The following is a 20,975-nucleotide window of genomic DNA, read 5'->3' as shown; positions in this document are numbered from 1 at the left end:
TCCTAGGTTTAAGATGTTCAGTTAAATTTATTATATACTTAGGTAGAATGATTTGAAATATTCAGTGTTTGACTATTTTTGACATATAGAAACAGCACTATCATCTGGTTCAACTTTTTTTCCCCTCCACTCCCATTCTTTCAGAATAAGCAATGTGTGCTAAATAAAACACTGGGTTTCCTCACTAGTTTCACTGTTTCAAAATCCTGAACAATAGGGACTGAAGCTCTGCAAAGAGTGAATTCTTCCCACACTTAAGAGTCTCTAGGTTTGCATGTTTACTTAAATTGAGTATCTGTAAAATAACATTATTTAAAAACTATTACTATTAACCTATACTCCAGCAAATAAGTCAATATATTATTTCTGTTTTTAGGGAACTAATCATCTTGTTATGGATACAGAATTAAAATATAAATGAGAATTACTATAAAATAGATTAGCAAGGAAGTACTACAGATCTTCTTGGAGTAAGTAAAGCAAAGAGTTCCCCAAATGAAGGAAAAAAAATGGAATAAAGGATAACTGGTAAAGCAAATAGTACTTCAGTTTGGTCCTGCAGGATGGATATGATGTAAAAAAAATGGTGGAAAGCAATAATAAGACTATTCTATGGAGAAGTATCAGCAAGGTCAGAAAGGCAGAAACATACAAGGTGGACAGGCAATGAGGGAGAAGAAGTAAATTTTGCCACGGGTATAAGATATATATTAGAAACTACTGGAGTAAGTAAGCCAAATTCAAGATAAGATTGAAATCTTGGACAAAAATGTTTAAAGTAGTCTATAGGTTATAAGTAGGGAAATCCACTAGATCATTCAGGTATGACCTAAATCAAATCCCTTACAATTGTACAGTGGAAGTGTCAAATAGATTCAAGCAATTAGATCTGATAGACAGAGTGTCTGAAGAACTATAGATGGAGGTTCATGACACTGTACAGGAGGGAGTGATCAAGACCATGCCCAAGAAAAAGAAATGCAAAAAGGCAAAATGGTTGTCTGAGGAGGTCTTATAAATAGCTGAGGAAAGAAGAGAAGGAAAAGGAAAAGGAGAAAAGAAAAGATACGCCCATTTGAATGCAGAGTTCCAAAGAATAGCAAGGAGAGATAAGAAAGGCTTCCTCAGTGATCAATGCAAAGAAACAGAGGAAAACAACAGAATGGGAAAGACTAGAGATCTCTTTAGAGATAGCAAGGGAACATTTCAGGCAAAGACGGGCACAACAAAGGACAGAAATGGTATGGACCTAACAGAGGCAGAAGATATTAGGAAGAGCTGGCAAGAATACACAGAAGAACTGTACAAAAAAGATCTTCACAACCCAGATAATCACGATGGTGTGATCACTCACCTAGAGCCAGACATCCAGGAATGAGAAGTGAACTTCGCCTGAGGAAGCATCACTACAAACAAAGCTAGTGGAGGTGATGGAATTCCAGTGGAGCTATTTCAAATCCTAAAAGATGATGCTGTGAAAGTGCTGAACTTAATATGCCAGCAAATTTGGAAAACTCAGCAGTGGCCATGGGACTGGAAAAGGTCAGCTGTCATTCCAATCCCAAAGAAAGGCAACGCCAAAGAATGTTCAAACTACCACACAATTGCACTCATTTCACACACTAGCAAAGTAATGCTCAAAATTCTCCAAGTCAGGCTTCCATGGTACGTGAACCATGAACTTCCAGATGTTCAAGCTGGATTTAGAAAAGGCAGAGGAACCAGAGATCAAACTGCTAACATCTGTTGGATAATAGAAAAAGCAAGAGAATACCAGAAAAACATCTACTTCTGCTTTATTGACTATGCCAAAGCCTCTGACTGTGTGGATCACAACAAACTGTGGAATATTCTTTAAGAGAAGGGAATACCAGACCACCTGACCTGCCTCCTGAGAAATCTGTATGCAGGTCAGGAAGCAACAGTTAGAACCGGACATGGAACAACAGACTGGTTCCAAATTGGGAAAGGAGTACGTCAAGGCTGTATACTGTCACCGCGATTATTTAACTTATACGCAGAGTACATCATGCAAAATGCTCCACTGGATGAAGCACAAGCTGGAATCAAGATTGCAGGGAGAAGTACCAATAACTTCAGATATTCAGACACTACCACCTTTATGGCAGAAAGCAAAGAAGAACTAAAGAGCCTCTTGATGAAAGTGAAAGAGGAGAGTGAAAAAGCTGCTTAAAACTCAACATTCAGAAAACTAAGATCATGGCATCTGGTCCCATCACTTCATGGCAATTAGATGGGGAAACAAAGCAAACAGTGGCTGACTTTATTTTTTTGTGCTCCAAAATCACTGCAGATGGTGACTGCACCCATGAAATTAAAAGACGCTTACTCCTTGGAAGAAAAGCTATGATCAACCTAGACAGCATATTAAAAAGCAGAGACATTACTTTATCAACAAAGGCCCATCTAGTCAAGGCTATGGTTTTTCCAGTAGTCATGTATGCATGTGAGAGTTGGACTCTAAAGAAAGCTGAGCACTGAAAAACTGATGGTTTTGAACTGTGGTGTTGGAGAAAACTCTTTAAAAGTCCCTTGGACTGCAAGAAGATCCAACCAGTCAGTCCTCAAGGAAATCAGTCCTAATTATTCATTGGAAGGACTGATGTTGAAGCTGAAACTCCAATACTTTGGCCACCTGATGTGAAGAGCTGACTCATTTGAAAAGACCCTGATGCTGGGAAAGATTGAAGGCAGGAGGAGAAGGGGATGACAGAGTATAAGGTGGTTGGATGGCATCACCGACTCCTTGCACCTGAGTTTGAAAAAGCTCCGGGAGTTGGCGATGGACAGGGGAGCCTGGCGTGCTGCAGTCCATGGGGTCACAAAGAGTCTGACACGACTGAGCAACTGAACTAACTAACCTATAGGTTATAAAGCACCTTCACATGTTGTCCCTTTAATTGGTCCTTCCCATAAACCATGAAATCAAGCAGGTAACATTTTACTCACACTAAGGCTCTGAGACATTAAAGCCTGACCCAATGTAAAATATAGATTAACCCAGCATTTACTGACTTCCCTGGTGCCTAGAGGGTAAAGCACCTGCCTGCAATGTGGGAGACCTGGGTTTGATTCCTGGGTCGGGAAGATCCCCTGGAGAAGGAAATGGCAACCCACTCCAGTACCCTTGCCTGGAAAATCCCATGAATGGAGGAGCCTGGTAGGCTACAGTCCATGGGGTCGTGAAGAGTCGTACACAACTGAGCAACTTCACTTCAACCCAGCCTTCAAGGCCTTTCCCTTTATAGACATGGCTTCAGTCTCATTTCCTACCCTTACCCTCACTCCAATTGGGATTCTGTCCCATTTTCAGTCTTTTTTCATGCTATTCTTCCTCTTTCATATGATTTCCTCTTGTGTCAAAAGTCTCCTCTTCTTTTAGGTTCATGTTCCCATATAAGACACCCTGATTCCCAGGAAGTCCACAGGTATCTAGCATTTACTCAAGTCACTTCCCATGCTAAGTGCTAGAGGTAATGAGATGGACACGTTAGCCATGTGCTTGGGAGTCCAATGTGAAAATCAGGCAGTAACTCCCATCATTAAATGTGATGCCTGAATTATCTAAAGTCCATAATACTTTCTTCATGTTTTTCTCTTAGGAATCTATAATTCCATCATCAGAGAAATGAGGAAGTGGCATTACAAAAGTAAAATGATTTACCCAAGGCCACATTAGCAGTCAACTCAGCTACCTCATTTCAAGGTGCTCTGGTTAGCTACACTTAGCAAAATGCAATTTGCAATTTAGATAGGAATATATAAAATACAGGAAAATTGGCTTTTAAATAGTCAAAGGTCAGATACTTAATGTGTATTTATATGGGATATATTTTGGTAAATATAGAGAATCATTTTGAAAGTAAATGAATAATTGCTTAGGAAAGTTAACTTTCTTTTGGAATCTTTTTAAAATGAGACATATTTTCTTTGGTTTAAAATAATTTAAAATTTTGTAAAGACTCAGTTAAGGAAGTCATATTGTAATGATTTTAGAAGGTTCCTTCATTCCTAATTTCACAGTATGAACAGTATAGAGATATTTAAACCATCTTGGGTTCCTTCATTAGTATGTGACATTTAAAAAATATTAACCTGAAACGGGTTCATTTTAATAAATAGAGTAAAAAAGTTCCTCCAAAGCAGATAAATACAATAGTTTAATTTATAATCCCCACTATTTCCAAGATGCCTCTAGAAACTGGTGCTTACAGTTTGAGCAGATTTTGGCAGTTGTAATGCAAAGCTAATTCACTTTTCAATTGTTTTAAAATAAAGGATGCTAAATATAAAACAATATTTGAAGAGGAGAATTTCAAGATGTCAATATTTTTGAAATCTTTTAACTCCTTTTGGCTGATTACAGACATCCTTTCTGGGAAATAGAAATTAAAAAAAAAAATTTTTTTTTTCCCTTTTTTTTTTTAATCTTTTGTCCCTGGCCTTTAAGTTCCTGTTTTGTGACTAGGTTGATGAGTCACTGACGTCTGCAAATTTTGGCCACTGAAGTCAGCAGTGGTTAAATAAGAATTTTCACTTATTTTTAAATCACTTGCACTTGCTATACTGAAGAATGACTGGCTAGCAAACACCAATCATGTGTTACAAGAGGGGTTCTCAAATCTGGTACATATAAAAATCATATTAGGGTACAATAAAAAATAAACTCCTGGTCTAAACTATAGAAAATATGATATAAATCATTTTCCGATAGGAAACCAAAAAGCCACTTTGAAAGAGAATGCTTTATGTTATCTGTCTACAATTGTTCCTCTTGAACCCATCCTATGCAAGTTTTATCTCCAGTATGCACTGGAAATGCTTTCGTCAAGGCTGAGGATTACTCCTCTCTTGCTAAATTCAAAGCTTCAATGTCATCTTACTTGTTCCCACCAGCATGGAGAGTTGAGTACTTCGACCTCTTTACAATTCCTCTACACTTGGTTTCCTGGTTATCAAAGTCTTTTGGTTTTCTTTGCCTTGTTAGGTCCTACATATGGATTTGATTCTTTCTCATCTCCAGGTGGGGAGTGCCACAGCATTCAGTTCTTGGACAAATTTTCAAAACTTTGATCTTGACTATCTCTTTCTGTTTAACGGCTTTAAATACCATGCGACAACTCTCAAATTCACATCCTCTGCTCAGACCTCTCTTCTGAACATCAGGATGTATAATTCAGTTCAGCACTTCACTTGTATATCTGATAGCTCAAAACACCCAAAGTTCAAAACTGATTTTAGATCTTCCTCTACCAAATCTGTTCCTCCACAAGTCAATAAATGCCTTGTTGTTGTTCAGGCCCAAAACTTTGAAGTTATTTTTAAGCCCCCTTTCTCATATTCTACCAATTAATCTTTTAAATTCTGTCAGCTCTACATTCAAAATACATCTCGAGTCTAACCACTACTCATAACGTTTTCTACTGCAAATTCTGGTCTGAGCCACCACTGCCCTCACTTTATTAATAATATACTGATAGGTCTCCCTATTTCCACCCTTGTCCATTATAATGTAATAATACTTTAAACACGGCAGTCAAATTCAATCAATTATGTCTGAACTCCACCCCTCCCCCCCACCTCCCTCCATTCCTTTCAGTCTCGATTCAGCTACACTGCCTTTCTTGTTATGTCTTGAACTTTAACGGGTAACTCTGCTGTTCACAAATCTTGGCATTTTTTCTTGTCTCTTCCTTGAACATCTGTATGATTCACTTCACTATCTTCTTCAGGGCTTCTTTTTCATATTGTCTTCTTAGTGAGACCTTTCCCAAATACCTTATTTAAATTGAACTTCCTATCCCCACCATGGGAGACAACCCATGATGTTTATCATCTGACACACTATACATTTTATTTATTTGCTTACTGTCTATCCTTACCAGAGGAATGTGATTCCTATGATGTCAGGGATTTAATCCACTGCTGTATTATTAGCCTCTAGAATGGTGTCTGGAATATAGTAGAGATTAACAAATATTTGTTGAATGAATGAATGGAGAGCAGATTCTGGAATCCATGTTTTTTTAAAATCAAGTACCGCAAATGATTCTGAAGCTGGTTGTCCTAGAATGGCATTTTGCTAATGAATACATGTGAACATTAAACTTGAGTGCACAGTTTGACTTGGGCTTCCAAGGAAAAGTCAGGGGATAGGGTGAAGGGTATCCTTGAAACTCCCTAAGTTATATGCAAAAAAAGCAATACACGTATGAATGGAAGATAAGTCACAGTTTTCATAACATTTCAAAGTAGTTAGCGACACGAAAGAAAGTAAAAATCTCTAACTTGGTGATAACATCACAGATAATATATTTGTACCCTTAGGCCCACAATTCTCCCAAGTATCAGTCAGTTCAGTCGCTCAGTCATGTCCAACTCTTTGCGACCCCATGGACTGCAGCATGCCAGGCCTCCCTATCCCTAACCAAATTGTCCCAGAATTTACCCAAACTGATGTCCATCAAGTCGGTGATGCCATCTAACCATCTCATCCTCTGTCATCCCCTTCTCCTCCTGCCTTCAATCTTTCCCAGCATCAGGGTTTTTTCCAATGAGTCAGCTCTTCACATCAGATAGCCAAGGTATTGGAGTTTCAGCTTCAACATCAGCCCTTCCAATGAACACCCAGGACTGATCTCCTTTAGGATGGACTGGTTGGATCTCCTTGCTGTCCAAGGGACTCTCACGAGTCTTCTCCAACACCACCGTTCGAAAGCATCAATTCTTTGGCGTTTAGCTTTCTTTATAGTCCAACTCTCACATGCATACATGACCACTGGAAAAACCATAGCCTTGACCAGACAGAACTTTGTTGGCAAAGTAATGTCTCTGCTTTTTAATATGCTGTCTAGATCGGCCATAACTTTCCTTCCAAGGGGTAAGAGTCTTTTAATTTCATGGCTGCAGTCATCATCTGCAGTGATTTTGGAGCCCCCCAAAATAGTCAGCCACTGTTTCCCCATCTATTTGCCATGAAGTGATGGGACCGGATGACATGATCTCCCAAGTATATTATACACAAAAAATAAGGGCTATATATAATTCCCATTAACATTGGACATAGCACAATGAGAATCACTTTAAAAGTACATATTCAACAAATTTACTATCAAAATGATTCAAATATTGAAGCTTATAATCACAAATTACACGTATTTCATGTAGATTTATTCAAAAATTTTATGCCTTTATATTTTTCAAAGCAACTAGAATTTTACAAAAATGAAATAAAAAACAAATGAGACTAAAACTGTAGCAAAAAAGCTTAACTAAAATACACATTTAAATTTACTCTGTTTTTATGATATTTGAAATATATACTCCAATTAGCCAAAAGATATCCAAAGGTGGCTCTCCTGGTAGCTCTGCTTGTAAAGAATCTGCCTGCAATACAGGAGATCCTGGTTTGATTCCTGGGTCAAGAATATCCCCTGGAGAAGGGATCTGCTACGCACTCCAGTATTCTTGGGCTTCCTTGGTGGCTCAGCTGGTAAAGAATCTGCCTGCAATGAGGGAGACCTGGGTTCAATCCCTGGGTTGGGAAGATCCCCTGGGGGAGGGAAAGGCTACCCACACCAGTATTCTTTCTGCCCTGGAGACTTCCAAGGACTGTATAGTCCATGGGGTCGCAAATAATCTGACACGACTTTCACTTTTCACTTTCATCCAAAGAAAGTATGAGCATTAACCATATAAAACCTAGTCCATCATGGCAAGAAAAGAAGCTAATATTATCTTTTTTTAGGAAAAAAAAAATCTCTCTCTCTATATATACACAGATATATATGTTTTGGGAAGTAATTTATTTTATATAATTTCATTAAGCTGGGAGAAAAGTTTTTAAGACTAGTACAGAATATCTTTCACTCAGATCACCCAATTGTTTACATTTTATCAATCTACTTACATATGCCTGACTTCTTAGTATGCAAAATGTTAACTGCATTTTTGTCAGTACTAATTTAAGTCACTCTGCCCTCTTATCCTTTCATTAAGCATTTTCCAAGATGAAGGACAATCTCATGGACAATGGTTATTAAAATCAGGAAATTTAACACTTACAAAAGAGTACTATTTGATCCACAGTTCCAATAAATTCTATAAATGGCCCAATGATGTCCTTGGTAGTTCCTCCTTTGGGTCTACTTATAATAACTTAAAAAGCAAACATTATTTAGTTGTCAGGTCTTTTCAGCCTTTAATCCAGACAGCCTTTGTCTGGATTAGTGTTTCTGGACACTGACATTTCAGGTTGTATTTGTCTGATGCTTCCTTATGATTAGGTTCAGCTTGTGAGATGCTTGTCTTTCTTACTTCAACTCATTAGGAGGCATATTATTAGCTGGTCCCATTACTGGTTGTATTATTAGGTTTGACGACTTGGTTAAGGTGGTATCAGACAGGTTTCTCCATTACTAGCTTACTATTTTTCCTTTTAAACTTAATCAATAATTTGAGGGGAGATACTTAGATACTGATGCAAACATCCCGCTCTTCACCAAATTTTTTACCCACCAGTTTTAAACCCCATGAATGATTTCTAACTTTACTGTTATTTCTCCACTTCTCTACTTATTAGTCAGAACTCTACTGTAAGAAGCTTTCTCTATCCTTCCATTGTTTATTTCATTGTATGCTTCAGTAGGGAGCCATGAATTCTTACTTTTCAATAGGTTACCTATTAATACCATATTTTGATAGTCAAATTGTCCCTGATACAGGCAGTAGGAACACTTTCAAGCTGGCTTCTACATCTTTCTGACATGTGCTTGTGACTATGGGAACCACTTCTTTATTTTCTGGCACAATAAGAAGGCCCGACTTCATGTTGGCTTTTCCCTGACCCAGCCCAAGCTTCAGCCCTGTGAGACCTGAAGGCTCTTTAGAATCCAAACTCAGGCACTACAGGTGCTCCCTGTTATTGACGCATCGTTGCTTTTAGGTTCTTTCAATAGAGATATGGGTATTATGTTTTATGTGCATGTGTACACAAATCTATGTGTATACAATGCATGCACATAAATACATGCATTTATTGTCTATACACATTACTTACATATATAACTATTTATATACATATATCTACTTTGCCTTATTTGTATAATATATTTAAAAGCGTGAGTTAATATGGACATCGCCAATTCGAATCCAACACTATAACACAATCTAGTCTTCTCCTATCCCCTAATGTACCTTCCTTTCCCAGAAGAAACCTGGCTCCCTCAATATATTTACTCAATTGCACAATTCCTGAATACAGAGTAAGCAGTTTTAGAATTGCCAACCAAATACCATCAAGAAAAACCAAACCTACTAATAATAGTTCAAAATTCAGCACTTTTTTGGTGTGGTAAAACTGATATACCTTGCTACATACAAATCTTAAGTGTATAGTCTGATGAGTTTTGACAAAAAGATTCAAAGTGTAAAACGTATTCTTATCAAAACACAACATTTCTACTTTTCTAGAAAGTTCTTTTATATCCCTTTCCAGATCAACTTCCCCTTGCCACACACCAAAATACTAATTTTCTTCACTAGAATAAAATTACCTATTGTAATACTTTATATAAAGGGAATCATATAGTTTGTATTCTGTTTTTTTTTTGCTCAGTATAACGTCTACAAAATTGAAGCATGTTTTAGGATGTATCAGGAGCACCTTTTTAAACCTTAATGACAGCACAATTTATTTATCAGTTCCTCTGCTGGTGGACACGTGGACTGTTTCCAGCTTTGGGCTATTATGAATAAAGTTCCTATGCGCACTCTTAAACAAGTCTTTTCTGGACATGTTTTCATTTCTCTTGGATAAACACCAAGGAATGGCTGGATAAAAGGTAGGTGGATGTTTAACTTTATAAAAATCAGCCAAATCTTTTCCCAAAGTGGTTATTACATCTAACATTTTCACCAAGCAATGTATGAAAGCTCTTGTTTGCACATTCTAGCCAATATTTGAGATGTGGCCAGTCTTTATTCATTTTAGTTAATCTTACTGTTTTTAAACTATTTACCCACCAATGACTGAGAGGAGCATGTTAAAATCTCCAACTATAATTATGATTTTTCATATATTTTCTGTATTTCTATAACTTTTTTTCCATAAAGTCTTACTAGATACATAGACCTTTATAACTGGCATCTTCTTAATGAACTGTAACTACTGATGAACAAAATGTCCCATTTTACCTCTGGTGAAACACCTTAAAATTTATCTCATCTATATGACCACTTCCAATCTTTCTAACTTACTATATTTACACTGATTATTTTTTCATCGTTTCATTTTCAAAATAAGGATGTCTGTTATAAATAGTATACAGTTAAGGCTTGCTCTTTTATAAATCTCTACTTTTAATTTGGAGTGTTATTCCACTTATATTTATAGTATGTACTCATATAGCTGTATGTAGGCTTAAAATTTGCCATTTGTTTTATATTAGTCCTATCTATTGGTTTCTATTCCCTTTCTCTGCTCTCTTTTGGGTTTACCAAATATACACACACACACACACACACACACACATAGTTACAATAATTTATACTTAAACAGGCATATATTTAAAGAAATGAAGCAAAAATATATAGTTTTAAGTATATCAATATTATACACCATATCATTATACTTTATTCCTTCCTATAAATTCAAGTTGTCATCTAGAATCATTTTCTTTCATCCTGAAAAGCTTCCTTTCTGCTGTTCTTTAGTTCTTTATTGCAGAACTTCTAGTCATGAATTAATTGATTTAAAAATGCCTTTTACCTTCATTATTTGAAGTTATTACCTTCATTATTTGAAGGTAATACCTTCATTATTTGCTTTGCTCTACATAGAATTCTGAGTTGTCAGGGTGTTTTGCTCATTTGTTTTTTCTTTCAGCATTTTCAGTTCAGTTCAGTCACTCAGTCATGTTCGACTCTTTGCGACCCTGTGGAGTGCAGCATGCCAGGCTTCCCTGTCCATCACCAACTCCCGGAGCTTACTCAAACTCATGACCAACGAGTCAATGATGTCATCCAACCATCTCACCCTCTGTCATCCCCTTCTCCTCCCGCCTTCAATATTTCCCAGCATCAGGATCTTTTCCAATGAGTTAGTCCTTTGCATCAGGTGGCCAAAGTATATTTAGTACTTTAAATATGCCAATTTCATTATCTTCTTGCCAGAATGTTTAAAAAAATGAGAAATCAACCATCTTTCAAAGCACTGTTACCTTGCATGTAATGTGTTGTTTCCCAAGACTGCTCCTCTTTCTCAAGAAAGATAGATATCTTTCTTCCATCACTGATCTCTACTGGTTGGACCATGATGCTCTCAGGTAAGGTTTCTTTGTATTTATTTTGGTAGAGATTCACTGAGCTTCTTGGATCCGTAACTATTTTTTCACCCAGTTTAGAAAGTCTATGGCCATTATTTCTTCAACACTTTCTTTCTAGTCTGTTTTGGAACTCCAACTGTACACGTTGGACCTCCAAATATAAAGTAGTAATACATAATGCTTATTTCTGAATAAATATACCTTAATATATAAGATTGAGTAGATAAGGATATTCTTTCTAAACAGAGGACATTAGCATTATCCACCAACCAAGAAATGAAAAAACTAATGTTTGTTGAGCATTTTCTATATGCTAGGTACTTTGTTAAAGGCTTTACATGAATTTTCTCATTTAAAATCCAGACACCTTCATGAAGCAGGCACTATACTTTTTATCTTACAGATGTGGGAACCGGTTTACATAACTCAAAAAATTACTCAAAGTCACACAGTTACAAAGTGGCATATGGAATTTTGAGGTCAATGCCTGTAGTACTCTTTTAATCTTTTAATTTCATGGCTGCAAATTAAAGATGAAAAAGGCATCTTTTAATTTCATGGCTGCAGTCACCATCTGCAGTGATTTTGGAGCCCAAAAAATAAAGTCTGACACTATTTCCACTGTCTCCCCATCTATTTCCCATGAGGTGATGGGACCAGATGCCATGATCTTAGTTTTCTGAATGTTAAGCTTTAAGCCAACTTTTTCACTCTCCTCTTTCACTTTCATCAAGAGGCTCTTTAGTTCTTCTTCACTTTCTGCCATAAGGGTGTTGTCATCTGCATATCTTAGGTTATTAATATTTCTCCCGGCAGAGAAGTCCCCAAATCATGTGTTTTGTACATATACCATACCTTAGGTTTTCATGCTCTCACTGTACACTGAAAGTCTCATTCTTAGTAATTATAATAATAAATAGATATATGAGGGTTAGTATTGTCTCTCTTGCTAGAGTAGAAATTTCTCTTTTATTCACCTCTGCATAATAACTGCCAAGAACAGTGGCTTGTATCTGCTCTTCAATTAACTGTAAGTGAATGGAGGAGTTTTGCATGCAGTGTTAGTATAATGTGTGAACTCCGGGAGTTTGTGATGGACAGGGAGGCCTGGCGTGCTGCGATTCATGGGGTCGCAGAGTCGGACACGACTGAGCGAATGAACTAACTAACTAACTAACTGGTGGTCCAGTGATTAAGAATCTGCCTGCCAATGCAGGGGACACAGGTTTGATCCTTGGCCTGGAAAGATCCATATCAGTTCAGTATCAGTTCAGTGGCTCAGTCATGTCCAACTCTTTGCGACCCCATGGACTGCAGCATACCAGGCCTCCCTGTCCATCAATAATTCCTGGAGTTTACTCAAACTCATGTCCACTGAGTCGGTGATGCCATCCAACCATCTCATCCTCTGTCGTCCCCTTCTCTTCCTGCCTTCAATCTTTCCCAGCATCAGGGTCTTTCCAAATGAGTCAGTTCTTCACATCAGGTAGCCAAAGTATTGGAGTTTCAGCTTCAGAATCAGTCCTTCCAAAGAAGATTCAGGACTGATCTCCTTTAGGATGGACTGGTTGGATCTCCTTGCAGTCCAAGGGACTCTCAAGAGTCTTCTCCAACACCACAGTTCAAAAACATCAGTTCTTCGGCGCTCAGCTTTCTTTAGAGTCCAACTCTCACATCCATACATGACTATTGAAGAACCATAGCTTTGACTAGATGGACCTTTGTTGGCAAAGGAACGTCTCTGCTTTTTAATATGCTGTCTAGGTTGGTCATAACTTTTCTTCCAAGGAGTAAGCCTCTTTTAATTTCATGGTTTCAATCACTATCTGCAGTGATTTTGGAGCCCCCCAAAATAAAGTCTGTCATATGAAGATCTATAGGCCACAGGTCAACTAAGCCCATGTACCACAACTTCTGAGCCCAAGTGCCTAGAGCTCATGCTATGTAGCAAGACAAGAAGGCTCTGCCGTGAGAAGCCCAGCATGGCAAAGAAGAGTAACCCTACCTCACCCCGAAGCACAGAAAGCCTGAATGAAGCAATGAAGACCCAACACAGCCAACAGAAACAAAAAAAGAAAAAGACATCATTTTGTAAGGAGATGCATTTCTCCTGATCACCATGGTTTTCCAGGCTAGCAATAAGATGTTGCTTAATTCCAAACTTTCCAGTGCAAATGAATACCTTAAACAGACCATCTCCTCTGAAGCCAGCTATTCATGTACATGATCGTTCCAGTTATGTTGCAGCTCTGTTTTTTAAGTAGGGAGAGTTCCAGATTGAGATATAAACAGGATTCTCTGGGAGCTCCAATAGAGGAATGTTAGATTAGCGCCAATCAAAACATGGTCCGAGAACCAGGGTTGGCTCGCAAACTGTTTACCAGTTTTGTGACAAGATAGTACAGAAATTGAGAGCATTTAGCAGACAAAACAAATCTGGCTTGTATTTTATATGTCTTCTTCAAGTCTTATTTTTCTAGATAATCATTACTTGTATTTTACAAAACAATCAGTCTGCAACAGAAGGGCTCTGACAACTACCTTTCTGTTCTTTTAAAAATTTTCAGAGCTGATAAGAAAAAGAAAATACTATTTTTTACACTTAAAAAAGATAATTAAAAAAATAAATAAATAAAAAAAATAAAAACTTAATGATAATTAAATCATTGATTATAAAGATGACAAAATTAAAAGATTATTTTAAAATATACAAATAAAAATTATAAGGTAATGTTTCTCAAACAGCATTATTTGAGAAGCAACAGAAACAAATCTTTTTGAAGAGTTTCAGTTTTATCAAAAAACTATCGGATACTATACAGCTAATAACCACTACATTTCCTTTATAAATGAACAAGTAAGATACAGCAAGTCCTGAAATCTACCTACAGGAGTATATATTAAAAAAAAAAAACTGCCTACCTGAAATCCTTAAACTCACTCTTTTCTCACCTTTCTGTTTCCTATCTTTGTCTCTGCTAGTATTTTTAAAGTACAGAATGAACTGAAGTGGAAGTTGAAAGAAGGGAATGAGTTACAACAGTTATGAGTAACCAGTTATATCTATTTTTTAAAACATCTCATTATTCTGAAATAAGAAATGTTCTAATAATTTGCATCTTGATTTAGGCAGCGAGTGCTTAAATCATAAGTTAGTAAATACAAGCCTCAGATTTCCTCAGACAACAGTGAGAACCGACAACAGAGAGTAAACGCCGTTGACTACCTTATTTATCTGTTTTTGTAGCAGCTGCTAAAGTGGAGCACTGTTTAAAGCTATAACACTTTAAATCATGATTTTGAAAAAGCTATTTCCTCAGTGATAATGATAAAGATGCCATTTCTAGAAATGAAAAATGATGGAACAAAACAACATTAAAAGTAAGAGAAAACAGAATTTGAAACCAGGCTGATCAAACTGGTTGGCTGGGGGATATGTTATTGACGCATGGACAATCTTGCCAGTATTTTAGTTTCCTTGTCGGTTGCCTTTATTTAGTCAACCTTCAATCATGGCCAAAAACCCATTTACTAGTCATGTAAGGATAAGATCGCTGTGTAATAATAGGATATGAGAAATGTCAGTACTGTATGCCAAACAAATTATAATTTTTCATATACACAACTTTCACTGGATGCACAAATTTTGCATGCTGTAACAAACATATGTCTGGCAGTGAAAACTACCTACTTATACTACACATTAATTGTGTGTACATTCCTTTTCTAATTTAAAATGCAGGATTTTTTTACATGAAGACCCAAAGAATAAATCTCAGCCCGATAAAGTAGCTTCAGGGACTTACTTTCCATGCCGTCCCTACAATGCCTAATTTTCTCCATACTATTCCAGACCTGATTTCTGATCCTCCTGATTTCTTGATCCTTTAACCACCAAAACAGATGTTGATTTCCTACTTCAGTGCATATGCAAGGCAAAAAAATTATGTATTTCATGCTTATACTACATATATTCTTCAGTATCCTCAGTATCTAAACAAATCTCCCCCAACTCCTCTTGAAGTCCTATCATTTGTCCTATTAGGTAGTCTTGGCTTTAGCTACTATGTTCAAGTAACTAAGGAAGCTGTTCCCTATTCAGGGTTCTTCAGTTCAGTTCAGATGCTCAGTCTTGTCAGATTCTTTGCAGACCCCATGGACTGTAGTACACCAGGCTTCCCTGTCCATCACCAACTCCTGGAGCTTGTTCAAATTCATGTCCATTGAGTCAGTGATGTCATCCAACCACCTTATCCTCTGTTATCCCCTTCTCTTCCTGCCTTCAATCTTTCCCAGCATCAGGGTCTTTTCCGGTGAGTCAGTTCTTCACATCAGGTGGCCAAAGGACTGGAGTTTCAGCTTTAATATCAGTCCTTCCAACAAATATTCAGGAGTGATTTCCTTTAGGATGGACGGCGTGGATCTCCTTGCTGTCCAAGGGACTCTCAAGAGTCTTCTCCAATACCACAGTTCAAAAGCATCAGTTTTTCAGTGCTCAGCTTTCTTTAGAGTCCAACTCTCACATCCATACATGACTACTAGAAAAACCATAGCTTTGACTAGATGGACCTTTGTTGGCAAAGCAATGTCTCTGCTTTCTAATATGCTGTCTAGGTTGGTCATAACTTTTCTTCCAAGGAGTAAGTATCTTTTAATTTCATGGCTACAGTCACCATCTGCAGTGATTTTGGAGGCCCCCCACCCCCCCCAAAAAAAGTCTGTCACTCTTTCCATTGTTTCCCCATCTATTTGCCATGATGTGATGGGACCAGATGCCATGATCTAGTTTACTGAATATTGAGTTTTAAGCCAACTTTTTCACCTCCTCTTTCACTTTCATCAAGAGGCTCTTTAGTTCCTCATTTTCTGCCATTAGGGTTGTGTCATCTGCATATCTGAGGTTATTGATATTTCTCCCGGCAATCTTGATGCCAGCTTATGCTTCATCCAGCCGGGTATTTCTCATGATGTACTCTGCATATAAGTTAAATAAGCAGGTTGACAATATACAGTCTTGACATACTCTTTTTCTGATTTGGAACCACTCTGTTGTTTCATGTCTGGTTCTAACTGTTGCTTCTTGACCTGCATACAGATTTCTCAGGAGGCAGGTCAGGTGGTGTGGTATTCCCATCTCCTTCAGAATCTTCCACAGTTTACTGTGATCCACACAGTCAAAGGCTTTGGCATAGTCAATAAGGCAGAAGTAGATGTTTTTCTGGAACTCCCTTGATTTTTTGATGATCCAATGGATGTTGGCAATTTGACCTCTGGTTCCTCTGCCTTTTCTAAATCCATCTTAAACATCTGGAAGTTCACGGTTCATATACTATTGAAGCCTGGCATGGAGAATTTTGAGCACTACCTTGCTAGAGTGTGAGATGAGTGCAATTGTGCAGGAGTCTGAGCATTCTTTGGCATTGCCTTTCTTTGGGACTGGAATGAAAACTGACCTTTTCCAGTCCTGTGGCCACTGCTGAATTTTCCAAATTTGCTGGCATATTGAGTGCAGCACTTTCACAGCATCATCTTTTAGGATTTGAAAGAGCTCAACTGGAATTCCATCACCTTCATAGCTTTGATCGTAGTGATGCTTCCTAAGGCTCACTTGACCTTGCATTCTAGGATGTCTGGCTCTAGTACCTAAATGTAAACTTACATTCTTTTTTCTTCTGAAATACAGATGTATTACATGCTAAATAGAGATATTTATATGTCCCTTAAGTAAAACAAAAACAAAACAAAATACCCATTACGCACTTAAGATTTATGAACATTTTGTTCTTTTTCCTGTATCTGTTACTTTATCTATTGTCTGGGTACCCCACTTTTGACAGTTATAACTTCATGGAACTGTGTGCGTGCTTCTGAGATATGTGGGCAAAAGCAGCTCCTCCAAGTAAGAAGTAGGAGGTGCTTCTCAGAAGGAAGAGACACTCAGAAGGATATGGCAAACCGATCTGCTCCTTTGCCTCATTATGACATTCTCTTCTGACATCTGACATTTCCATCATCTTCTCTAATTCTGTTTCTTTATTCACTTCTTACTCTAGCCTTTTACATGCAGGTGTTTATCAGGATGTTTATCTAACCATATTCTCTTTCAAAACTATCTTCTTAACCTGAGAGTTTGTCTACTCTCTTAACTCGAACTTTCACCTCTATTTTGCATATTTCTTGTCTTTTGACTTCCAAGAGTCTTGTGACAATTTATTTTTGATTGGCATACCTGCACTTCAAATTTTAAATCTAAGTTTAAACATATTATTATTCCTCAGGTCAAAGACAACCCACTTTGTAGGAAGTTCCACAGTAATAATTAACTAGTTCTTTTGCTCCAAGTATAGCTCTTTATTAAAAAAAGTCCCAGTCTTTTTATCATCTGTCTAGTCTGGCTTATGACTTACTTTTCGGTCTCTTTTTCCCCTTCACCCACCTAGTACTCTCTAAAAAAAATCCCATGGACAGAGAAGCCTGCTGGTCTACAGTCCATGGGGTCACAAAAGAGTTGGACATGACTGAGCAACTAAACAACAACTTATACTAGTAAAACAGGAAAAAAAATCTAGATAAATAGTGACAGGAGATGGGAGCAGAAATGGAGCCAAACAGTGGATTTACAGAACCTTAAATATAAGTGAGAAGCGTCTCTGATTTTCACACTCCAAGTCTCAGTTTTCTCTTATATTCAGTACTTCCCTATTTCAAGAAAATCTGAGAGAAGTGGCCTTTGATGGGCATTGCCCCATATCCTAGAGGGCGTTTGGAAATATCTGCTGGTGGTTTCCAGTCATCTGACTGATGGAAGAATGCTCTGTGGGCAAGGGCCAGGGACACTTGATGTTTTGAAATAAAAGGGACAGTCACACTCAGTAAAGGTGTCCTTCATTTAGCAGTTTTGAACTGTACTGCCCATTTCTGCCAACTCAAAAACTTAGCTTATGATCATCAACCCTAGAGCTTCACTTCATTTTACATATAAACAAAGAATATTTTGTGCAGTTTTGATATATTGTTTTATGAAAACGTAAGCTATCTCATAGATTGTTTTGTTTGGAACTTTACTCTGAACAGCTAACCATTTTGAAAAAAATCATTTTTCATAAAAAGCAATCTCTCCAGAGATTTCAAATCACTAATAAGACATTCCTCTATCAGTCTCACTTGTAACTCCCTTTTCTTCTTTCTCTTTCTAAAGCAATCTCTCTCCTCTCAGAAAACAATTTTTCCATATGAATGGTAAAGCCCACTACAGTGAAAACAGCACTGAACTGATGGCAATAAGCTCATCACTTAGCCTCAATTTGCTCACACATAAAACGAATATGTGCTCAACTTATTTCAGAGTGGTTCTGAGAAAGAAACTGATAAAATGGATAGGAACTACCCCGTAAAAATATCAAGTTGTATATGCATTTTACAATAGAAACAAATCTCTAACAATAGTATTTTTGGCAAGACACAAAATAGGAAAAAAAAAAGAAAAAAAAAACAGTCCTAAAAAGTTTCTGCCTCCAGTAATGCTTACCAAATAACAATAAATAAATTTAACAGCACCAAGGATCAGTAACATTTAAAAACTCAATAAAATGAAACTATGAACCTGGGGTTCAGAGACCAATATAGTAGCTATGCACTCACTAAAGTGTTAAACACATTCTGGATTTAAAGAATCTACTACAAAAAAAGAACATTTATTGTTAAAAAATAATTTCACCTTTTGTTTTTAACTTTTTAAAATGTAGCTAGTAGACAATTTAAAATTACACGTTTTGCTTTTACTACATTTCTGATGGACAAGTGCTCTAAATAAACAATGCAATAACAAAACTAATAAAAAGCAACAATACTGATCTCTAGCTAATAAGGCAATAAAGAATATACACTCACTTCATCAGTGAGTTCTCCAAACACTGTTATGACATCTATTAAAAGACTTGCAGTATAGAAGGACTTGATCATGTTTCTGGAAGAGAAAAGAGAGTTCATTTAATTTAAATGAAAAATGTAAGATGCAGAATTAGTCTTGTAGCTACAAGAAGAAAACTTCCAATGTTTTAAAAAGCACTCTGAAGTTCATGTTTTCAATAAAATCAGATTTTAGGAACACAATGGAGCTCCTTCTGTACTCTGCATTAGGAGGAAGTGACAACACGTATTACAGGTGAATATGGTACAACAAGGTTTTCACAATACGCTCTTCATTTTAGAAGATGTAGTGGCAATACTATCTGAATTGATATTATGCTACGTGTATTTCTTTGTATTTAAGTTTTACTTTAATGACAAATCATCTGAGTCGGTGGAGTTGGAAATTTTTAAAATCAGTATCACCGAACCAGGATGTTTTGGCTAACAGAAAGAGGCTATGGTTTTTCCAGTGGTCACGTATGGATGTGAGAGTTGGAATGTGAAGAAAGCTGAGCATCCTACAGGAGATCAGTCCTGGGTGTTCATTGGAAGGACTGATGCTGAAGCTGAAACTCCAATACTTTGGCCACCTTATGCGAAGAGGTGACTCACTGGAAAAGACCCTGATGCTGGGAGGGATTGGGGGAAGGAGGAGAAGGGGACGACAGAGGATGAGATGGCTGGATGGCATCACTGATTCGACGGACATGAGTTTGGGTAAACTCTGGGAGTTGGTGATGGACAGGGAGGCCTGGTGTGCTGCGATTCATGGGGTCGCAAAGAGTCAGACATGACTGAGCGACTGAACTGAACTGAACTTAGATTTTATTAACTGCTAAAGAATGGCTAGTTAGAGTGTATTTACTGAGAAAATGAATCTGCTCTGGGTACTTGTCTTTCAGCCATGTTATCTAAAAAGTCAGGATCACTCTTGTAACCCAGACTTATTCTAAGATTAAAAAAAAAACAAAAAAACCCCACTTAAATCATTAATCAGGAAGCCTGAAACTTATTAAGAAAAAAGCTGGATAAATTCTGGTTATACAGTAATAAAACTTGTCATTTTAATTTGATCTTTCTTTACTTACTTGTGAAATCTCCCAGCACGATCTTCATTATCTGCATACAAAAACATTTTCAAAGCATAATTCTCCAAATGTGCAGAACCAACTATTTCTTGAGTAATAGCTTCATTATCACCCAACTGTTTCTTAAGCTAAAATGAAATGAGATATAGAACTTATGATTCTGGACTCAGAAGCTTATACCAAGAACAAAAAGTCCTAATAATCAAATCCAACGTTTAAAAAAATTTGAAGAAAGATACTCATGATAACCTGAAAGTATATTTAGTTCTAAATATCAAAACATCTGCGAGCATGCTCGGTTGTGTTCGCCTCTTTGCTATCCTATGGACTATACAGCCCACCAGGCTCCTCTATCCGTGGGATTCTCCAGGCAAGAACACTGGAGTGTGTTGCTATTTCCTCCTCCAGGGGATCTTCCTGACGGAGGGATCAAATCCCCATCTCCTGTGTCTCCTGCATTGGCAGGCGGGTTCTTTACCATTGAGCCACCTGGGGAGCCCAAATATCAAAATAATAAAGAGCAAAAAAAGAGAACATGCCCAACTATCTATGTAAAGCATCAGACAAATACTTCAAATGTGCCAAGAAAGATGGAGTTAAGAAATTCTTTCCTAACCATATAATTTAAATT

At 37.3% G+C, this 20,975-nt stretch overlaps 1 protein-coding gene across 4 annotated transcripts in view; it reads right to left on the bottom strand.

The window, feature by feature from the left end:
- Positions 1-20,975, bottom strand: part of VTA1 (vesicle trafficking 1) — a 68,680-nt gene that overhangs the window by 25,324 nt on the left and 22,381 nt on the right. For all 4 annotated transcript variants that reach the window (XM_043457074.1, XM_043457077.1, XM_043457075.1 and 1 more), the window contains 2 exons: positions 20,345-20,472; positions 19,236-19,311 (listed from right to left, as the gene is read on the bottom strand). In XM_043457074.1, coding sequence (XP_043313009.1) covers positions 19,236-19,311; positions 20,345-20,472 — 204 coding nt within the window. The remainder of the gene's footprint in view (positions 1-19,235; positions 19,312-20,344; positions 20,473-20,975) is intronic.

This window comes from Cervus canadensis, chromosome 33, assembly GCF_019320065.1.
Source record: "Cervus canadensis isolate Bull #8, Minnesota chromosome 33, ASM1932006v1, whole genome shotgun sequence".
NCBI classification, from domain to species: domain Eukaryota; kingdom Metazoa; phylum Chordata; class Mammalia; order Artiodactyla; family Cervidae; genus Cervus; species Cervus canadensis.
This window is presented reverse-complemented; position numbering and strand designations above follow the sequence as displayed.